This window comes from Nestor notabilis, unplaced genomic scaffold (assembly GCF_000696875.1).
Source record: "Nestor notabilis isolate BGI_N333 unplaced genomic scaffold, ASM69687v1 scaffold6018, whole genome shotgun sequence".
NCBI lineage: Eukaryota > Metazoa > Chordata > Aves > Psittaciformes > Psittacidae > Nestor > Nestor notabilis.
This window is the reverse complement of record NW_009938613.1, coordinates 12,152-21,297: the sequence shown is the minus strand read 5'-3', so window position 1 is coordinate 21,297 and position 9,146 is coordinate 12,152. Positions and strand designations below refer to the sequence as shown.

At 41.2% G+C, this 9,146-nt stretch overlaps 1 protein-coding gene across 1 annotated transcript in view; it reads left to right on the top strand.

The window, feature by feature from the left end:
- Window positions 1-4,358, top strand: part of NDUFV3 (NADH dehydrogenase (ubiquinone) flavoprotein 3, 10kDa) — a gene marked incomplete at its 5' end in the record, with an annotated part of 5,774 nt that extends 1,416 nt beyond the window's left edge. Inside the window, one exon of the mRNA XM_010019411.1 lies at window positions 4,192-4,358. Coding sequence (XP_010017713.1) covers window positions 4,192-4,358 — 167 coding nt within the window. The remainder of the gene's footprint in view (window positions 1-4,191) is intronic.
- Window positions 4,359-9,146: the final 4,788 nt, after the last annotated feature.

Below are 9,146 nucleotides of genomic sequence, written 5' to 3'. Positions count from 1 at the left end.
TGTTTTTTTTAAACCTCCCCCCCCCCCCCCCCGCCCCAGTCTTGGCAGGGTTTCAGGTAGTGCCAGAAGCAGGTATTGATTCTGAGATCAGTAGGTTGTAAGCAAGTCGAGTTGAAGTAGCACAATGTTGACATCATAACCCAGTTTTTGTAGTGAGCTGGGGAGGTGTCAGTGATATGTTTTTAGGAAAGAGCGTTGTGCATCTTGCAGTCATCCCCCTAGCCATACTTTCCTATCTAACTTTCCCTTCTTATTTACTACCAATCCTGTTAACTTACCTATTGATTTCATACTGTGTATTTCAATAGCAGATGTCCCTCTATCCTGACCTGTGGTGCCTTACCATTCTTGCCTTTCAACTTAGGCAGCATACCAGTCTTGCGACCCCTCTTATGTTTGCTGCTTTGAATTAAAGAATTTGCCTATATGGAAGTAAAAACAGAATAATTGTGAAGTTCCTTGGATATTATCCTTCAAGTGATACTCTTGCAGAAAAGGCTCTGGGGGGTCCAGGTGGGCAGCAAGTTGAACATAAGCCCTTGCAGCAGAGACCACCAGTGGTAACCTGGGCAGCATTAGGAGGAGCCTTGTGAGCAGGCTCAGGGGGGTGGTGAGATGTGCCTGGTGAGTGTTTTGTTTAGTTCTAAGCTCCCCAGTATGAGAGAGATGTGGAGCTACTGTAGAGAGTCTGGCAAAGTGCCACTAAGATGATGAAGGGACTGGAGTCTCTCTCCTGTGAGGAAAGGCTGAGAGAACTGGGACTGTTCAGCCTGGGGATGAGAAGGCTTGGGCAGGGCAGGATATCAAGTATTTACATAAATTTATGGAGGGAGAGTGCAAAGATAAAGGTAAGACTCTCTTCAGTGGTGCATGATGAAAGGACAAGAGGCAGCGGGTACAAGCTGAAACACAGGGTTTTGCCTGAACATCAAGAAACACTTTACTGTGAGAGTCATGGAGACTCAGGTTGCCAAGAGAGGTGATGGAGTCTCCATCCTTGAAGCTGTCTTTTGGTTCTGGGCAGCCTGCTCTAGGTGACCCTGCTTGAGCATTTGGGGTTGGACCAGACGACCTCCAGAAGTGTCTTCTAGCCTCACCATTCTGTGACTCTGTGAAGTGTCTAATCAGGTTAAGTGACAAATAATGGGTTTTGTACATCCATTTCAGGATGCAGGGTGAGTAGAAGACCTGCCTTCTGTTTTAAGGGGTTAATCAGCTCATAACATAGCATAGCATCAGCTTGGTTGGAAAAGACCTTTATTAAGATCATCAAGTCCAACCATTCCCCAGCACTGCCAAGGCCACCACTAAACCATGTCACTAAGGGCCTCATCTACATGGTTAGTGGACGCTTCCGGGGATGGTGACTCCACCACTGCCCTGGGCAGACTGTTCCAATGCTTGACCACCCTTTGGGGAAGGAATTGTTTCTAACATCCAGTCTAACCCTCCCCTGGTGCAGCTGGAGGCCATTTTCTCTTGTCCTACCACTTGTTACTTGGAGGAAGAGACTGACCCCCACCTCACTACAACCTCCCTTCAGATAGTTGTAGAGAGTCATCATCACCTTTCTCAAACGAGGGCAGGTAAAAGGGGCAGGAGATGTTGACAGTGATGCCAGGGGTCCCATCGGGCCAGCAGGCATACATGTCGAACATCCGGTTGCAGAAAAGCCCTGCCGGGTAGGGCTCATAATTTGATCTGGTTTAAGAGTTGGAAACTAAGCTTACCATCTTTCCTCACTGCAACTCAAATGGTAAAATGCAGCAGTGTTTGCAAGTGACACTTTCATTTACTTGTTCCTCCTTGCAGTCAGCAGCAGCAGCTTGCTCTTAAAAGAAAAATATATTGGGGAAAGGCTATTTGTATTTATCTAGAGAAGATGCCTTTCCCCCCTTTCATCCTCAGTGGAGTGCTAGATGCTCAAGCGTTATTTCCACATTGAAGCTGATACAAAGGCCCAAAATTAGTTCAGTTAACTTCAAATGTGAGAGGGAGGTCTCAGTCTTGAAATGTGCTAATGATTCAAGGTGAAGATTATAAAACATCAAAGATCTATGAAGCAGCCTCTTCTGCTCTGATGCTGTAAATCCAGATTAAGGATAAAACCATGTGACACACTTTTCCTGCAGATCTGTATCTATGGGGCGATAGTCAGACACATAATCATAACTGCACCAGCAAAACCCTTTTGGGTAGGATGTGCCTTTGCTAAGAACAGCACTTTTGCTGTTGAGTTCTTCTTGCTCTGTGGAGGTGGTAAGGCTGTGACAGCACGAGAGTTTCTGCTGGGTATGTGCTAGAGGAGAGGTGGAGGTTAGTATAGGCAAATTCACACCCCTTTCCTGCTGGTGTAATGTCTTTGGGTGCCAGAGTGTAGCAAAGAGTCAAACTGAGCTATGCCATTTCCAACAGCATCACTAGTATCTGCAGGCATATCTTGCTCTTTCTTCCTTTTGAGGCCGCCTTTGAGAATAGCTACTGTGTTTCCATGTGTAACATTTACAGTTAATGATGCCTTCTGTAATCTGTACTTCTGTCCTGTTCTGTGTTCTTTTGTTCATCTGCAAGCTTTGCAGCTGGCACACTGAAGATGTAAAAGCAATTTTTTGCATTACAAACCTGGATGTTAAGGTGACGTCATCTATGCTGTAGAGCAGGCATGCTAAACAGCCAGCAAAAACTGCTGACTTCAACTGCTAAGTAGCAAAATAGTGGCATGGTAAGTCAGAAATACACCTCTGATTCATTTTGGAAGAACATCCTGTGAAATGCATGCTCTTTAAGAGAGAAAGCATAGATGAAGTTTGAAGTATGGGGAGGATGAACTCTGGGATAAATTTTTCCTTTGAGAAGCCAAGTATGGTGTATTTGGGCAAGAAAGATGAGACTCCATCTGCTTTTCTTCCTGAGCATCTGTCTCTTAATATGGAACAACTGTCTCTTGCAGGTTGAATGTACGCTTGCCTTCACTTGCCTGTTCTGGGGGCTATTTGCAGCAAAGACGGCAATATGTGGCTTTTAGCTCTGAAGCATTGTCTCCTATGAGCTGTCTCGGTAGGAACTGAGCAGTAGGTACAGGGATATTTCCTTTCCTAGGCTGTGTGTGGTGTTCTGCTGAAACCATGGCTTACTATGGTGCATTTTATTAGCAAGCCTTGCTGAATGTTATGGATACATGCTCTTAAACTGATAGCCTTACATTGCAATAGTTATGTCAGAATTAAAGGGAAATTCTTGTGTTCAGTTGCTTGAGTTCTTGTATTTTTATTGTAGACACTTAATACCATCTAACCTAAACCAGTACATAGAAATTTATATGATGAGGCTTTTCACTAGATTATGCTTATGTCTTTCCTATTGTTAAGACTCTGGGTATATGAGAATAAATTAATATTGGGAGAAAAGTTTTATTTCTTGCAATTTCCTTGGTTGTAAAACCAGCCTGTAACAGGAACCTTACTGCCTAAATTTGCATAATATTCTAAAAGAGTAAGAATTAATGTTGGCTTTAACATGAAATAAGGACTTCTGAATAACTTCACTGGGTTATTCGTTTAGGTAGAAGAGCTGCTACAAAGTTTAGAAGATTGTATTTCAAAGAAAGGACATTTACATCAAAGGCTCTTGATATATTACTGCTCAGTATAACCACATTTGAAATTAAACTGTGGAGAGCTCAATAATTCCATCACTTTTCCCCATGGAAAAAATTCAGTCTGTAAAGTAGTTCTAATAGCTGAATAGCTGTGTCTGGTGGTCTGACATGACAATAGATCATGTGTACTGCTACTTTGCCTCTCCTGGCTTGCTAAGAATGTCACCTACTGTTCTGGCTGCAGTGAAAACCAAGGCAACTATGAAAAAGCCAGGAAATGCAGACATCTGTCTTCAAGCTATAAATGTTCTGCCCTGTCCATCCCCAGCATTAGATGGTATTTTGCATTTTAAAACCTGTGCTGTTTTAAATGACTTGTACTGATTCCTGTTCCCCTACTGCATACTGATGTGCTGCTTTAGGACCAGACAAGGTACCAGTAGGGTGTAATGTACTTATCCTTTTGTTACAGTTGCTGACTGTTTGGAGAAGGGGTTAATAATACTGACTGGATGAGGAATCTGACAGTAATTAAGAATATTGCCCTCTGCTGTGGCATCCTTATAGTCACCAGTTACTGTTTGTTTTCACAGAGACCACAGCAGTTGGTGAGCCTGCTCCAGAAGAGCTCGATAATTCTACTTACAAGAACCTTCAGCATCATGAATACAACATTTATACTTTTTTTGATTCTGTTGCGGTTCTTTCCAAATTCAGGCAGCCTCAGCCATCTTCTGGAAGACCTTCACCAAGGCACTGAGAGAACCACATTTAAAACAAATGCCTAGGCGGAATGATGAATTGTTCTGTTTAGCACTGTTGCTTCATCTGTATTATAAATCAGATAATAAATAATAAATTAATGCAGGATAACTTGTGCTTTTCAACATTTCTTCTTGGTTCTCAGAGTCTGTCTCCTCTGCCTTTTATGAATGAGCTCTCAATGAATCATCACTGGATGAAAATAGCTTTGCTACCTCTCAGTATATATTACTTGGTGATAGTGTGGAAGTCCTGACATTTCAGTGTCCCCAAGCATTTGAAACTGATCATTCTTTCAGTACCATGTCAAAGAATTTAATGGCCCTTGTGCATGTGCCTGTTCAGTATGTGCCATGGTTTTAATAGGTATTGTTATCACTGTAACACAGCAGGCTGTTCTCCTTGCACACAAACGTGTTCCCAGCTCTGAAGAGGTTGTTTACTCTGGATTTGAATTTAAAATCATTGGCTAGAAACAGCATAAGAAGTATTTGTCTCCAGTGGCAAGAGTGTATGTTTTGTGTTAGTGGAGGAATGTAGTTTTGTGTAATGTTATTGAAACATCTCAAACCCTCTGCTATTGTAAAGGGAGAGTGTACAACTTTATTTAATCTTCAGATGGGGGTTCTAGTATCCAGGTTCTGCAGTAATTGAAATAACTTAGAATGTAGGAGAATCTCCTAATGAATTATACTACACTGATTAAACTCTGACAAATAACGAAATTTTAGGGGTAGAATCACTTGAACGTTATTTTTAAATGTGATGAGAATAGTATTAGGTTAAAATCAGTTCCTGGTACTAATTGTTCAGTGGGACTATGTTTCAGTTCCCACTGGTGGGTTTTTTTCCCCACAATAAAATTTAAGATTGCTGTCCAGCTTCACTCTTGCTCTGCAGAAAATGTGAGAAATGAGGCTCTTCTCAGTATATGTTATCAGCAGTTACAGTTGGTCTCGCTAAATTCTGTATTCCCATCCTATTAGTAACAGTCTTCTGCCCTCTGGGAAAACTGCCTTGATGACCTCCAGCTGTTGAGGGTTTAGTTCCATTTTGGCTTCTTGTTCATTTTGGGGTTTTTTGGAGTTAATTGGTCTTTGAGTAGTTGTACTTGCAACAGCTCCAGCGTTTTCCATCACCTGTCTGTATTCTTTCAAGCAACAGAATACACAAGATCAAAGGGAAAACCAAGTCAGCCTTTGGAGTCTATCTGGATATTGGATGCAAATCCCTGGGTGCAATTAGTAGAACAGACATTTTATACTCTAACTTGGCAAAAATGTGGTAAGAAGGATCGAGAGGCCTACATCAATCTGCTGTGTAGGATTTTAAGTCAGAAACCTCTGGCAAGCAGTTTTATTGTCCTGTAAAAACTAAAAAGTGTATTACTGACTCTAACTATGAAATTTAAAAATCGCAAATGTATAAATCCATGTGCTTAGCAATAAAGAGCAGAAAGTCTCTTTGAGACACCAGTGGTACCACATACACTGTACTTGTAAAAGGGAAAGAAATTTGCTGTTAACATTAAACACATGAAAGAATAAGGAAAAGGTTCTTCCTTTATTAAGGGCCCACCAGAGGGGCCCAGTAAAGCTGCTGTGTTTTGTTATTAACTGAGATTCTGTGTAGTAACCTGAACCCTGTAGCTTAGATCTGTGTTGGTGCTGAACCACATTCCTAACTATTTGTTTTCTGATTACAGAAGGAGGCTGCAAATTGACTGAATCTAAATAATGAAAGTTAAATGCAGTCCATTAATATGCTTATGTGTTTACTAAATCTACGCACAGTAGCTGTGGCTGTGAGTTGTTTGGAGTCAGACTTGTTCACCTAGCACCCTTTTTATTTCTAAGGAGGATTGGTGTTATAAACACTGTACTCAGCTAAGCAGGCGTGGGTTGAAACAGAAGTGTGTCTTGCTTTTATTCAACTCCTACACTCTTAGCTACATTTCCAGCTAAGGAGATGTTAATCTGTATTCAGGCTAGGCATTTTGCTACCCTTGTTTCACCATTACAGCAAAAATTCATGGTGGATGCTCTTCCTATCTGTGTGATCCTGCCTCAGCATATGCTGGTGATCTTTTCTGCACCTTTAAAACCAAGCTGGAAATCAAATAACTTCGTAACTCTTGTACATGCAGTGCATATCTTCTGTTTGTTCTGTTCAGTGAACCAGTCTGCTCTGGGAAGGGCAGATAATGTGAGGAAGGGCACCAAGACTTTTTCCCACTGTTGTGTTTTCCTGGTCTTCAATGAAAAAGGCTTCTTTTTTCTTTTTTTCTTTGCACTTGGCTGTTATCAGATGTTATTGTGTTTGAGTTCCATGCTGGCATTTAAGTTTCAAGCAGGATGTGATACAATGTGCTCAAATTCTGTAACGTTAGTAACTTTGTCTTGCTGCGCTAGGCACTTGTCACATACAGTCAGGGACCACCTTGTTTTAAAGAATGCATAATCCAGGATATTCACATAATACCTGGAAAACCTCAAATGTGAAAGAAATTAAGTCTCATCTTAGTTTCTGTGAAAACCAGATCTTGAGAACCAGCATAAAATTCAGAAGTGGGGTTTTCAATGTAAATAGTGTAAATAGCATGTTACTGGTGGAGTAGATAAAAATCTGGAAAGTGGAATCAGTAACTTCTCATTAAAAAGATTAAGCAACTACTTTTCTTGTCATAGGGAGTGGTTTTCAAATTTTAGGTCCTTTGATTTATTTTGTTTTTAGGGTAGCCAATTGCTTATGAAATCACTTTTCATAGCTTACTTCCACTTAGATCTTTCAAAAGTAACTTAGGAGCTCAGAAGGTTCTGGACTGCAGTTGAAAACCCACTAATCCAAGGTCCAGAAGGACTAATGCAGGCAGAGTTTGGTGGTCACTTTAGTTATTACAAGGCCAAAATGTTTTTTGGTCCTCCTTCGTGCTTCCTTTCATGCATCCAGTCATGATCAGCACTGCAATCTATAAGGCTATCTTCAAGTTTCATTTTAAATTTGGGAAAATAAAACTTCTAACTGGGTGCACTTACAGATCTTGCACAGTATGTTCTCAGCTTTCAACAATAAAAATGCATTCAGTGCATCTCTGGTTTCCTGGTTGCTATATGCACATAAGCTATAAATGAACATAAGATATAAACCCCTCCCCTTACCCTCTTCTCCCACCACAAAAGATGCCATCATCTAAGCTACTTGGACAATTATGTTGAGCCTGCTACTAAAGTGTAATGAAAAAAATGGCAAGCAGTTTTAAGGCCGTCTCGGGATGACACGCAGTTCTTCCTTCAGCTACTCATGGTAATGAGAACGTGAGCTGAGAACAGTCACCAGACTGCCCAAGATCTGTCGAAGAGGAGGGCTTCTCAGCTTTATGCCAGTCAGAATCCCACCACTCATAAAGTGCTTTGGTGAGATTTTGTGATCTTGCAGTGTTTGGGAGGAAGGGTAGGAAAAGCTAGTGGAAGCAGCCGTTGTCTGTTCCAGGCAGTTTGAATTCCTGGTGGGTCCAACCAACGACTTGTGCAGTGTGAGTGAGAGTAGAAAGCATGCCTGCAGTATCCTGTGGCATCATAACATTAGGATCACGCAAACTGACTTTGGAAGGGAAGTCTTGAGATGATTGGTGCTCTGCCCCATAGAACATGCAATTAGATTGGGTTGCCTTGGACCTTGTGCAGTTGAGTTTTGAATACCTTCAAGGATGGAGACCTTACAATCTCTCTGGTCACCTCCTCAAGCACTTGAACACCCTCATGATTTAAAAAACCAAACAGACAAAAAACACAGCAAGTAAAACCTTTCCCTGTTACCTAATTGGAATTTTTGGTTTTCTGACACTGATCCTTACTACACATCTCTGACAAGCCTGGCTTTATCTTCTCTATACTCTCCAAAGAGGTAGTTGAAGGTAGTAGAAAGGTCCCCCTTATTCTCTTCTTCAGCCCAGATAACCTCTGTTCTTTCATGCTCATCTTGTCATCATCCAGGCCCATTTGCATCTTTGTATGTCGCAGTGCACCCTCACTACATCCTACTGTGCTCTGTAGTGACGCAGGTTGCTGAAGTCGTCTCTGAGTGTCTTCCTCACGTAGCTTATGCTTTAAGGTATAACATGCTAGAAGAGGCCTTATGTTAATTTTCCTAATTTTTACCCTGGAATCTTCCATAATGTTTGGGGTGGGTTCTGGGAGATTCCTGTTCCTCAAGGTGCTATGCAGCAACAGTAGTGTGGGGCAGGTTCAGGTCCCCACCATCCTGCTGTAAAAACAAACAGAAAAATCTTGAAATTGTTCTTGACCCAAGTATTTGCTATCTGCCTGTGATATGCAGCCCTTCTATTCTGTATTGTATGCTGCTGTTTGCATACAGAGTTAGACAAAAGCAGCTAATACAATAAGGGTAATAGAGGCACTTTAGTACAGATCCTTCAAACATCAGAGTGATTGACTTTGCAACTGTGGTGTACTTGTATAAAAGCTTTGTTTCTTTATTTGTTCTGATTATATCCCTTTATAGAAACTCCTCTAAACTCTGGATAATTTTAAGTGGACTTTTAGGACTCTAAACAAAATAGCTTGTCAAGTTTCCAAATCATCCTTCTCCTCTCATATGGTTCTATTTCATGGAATTATAAACACCCATTTTTCTTTTCTATGATTCCATGGTTTCGGTACTCACGTATTATTCCTAGTGTTCATCTCAGGATGGTACCACTCCCAATACAATCTGCACATATTTATAAGCTCCCTTTTTGGTTTTGATTTTTTTATTTTTTTGCCTA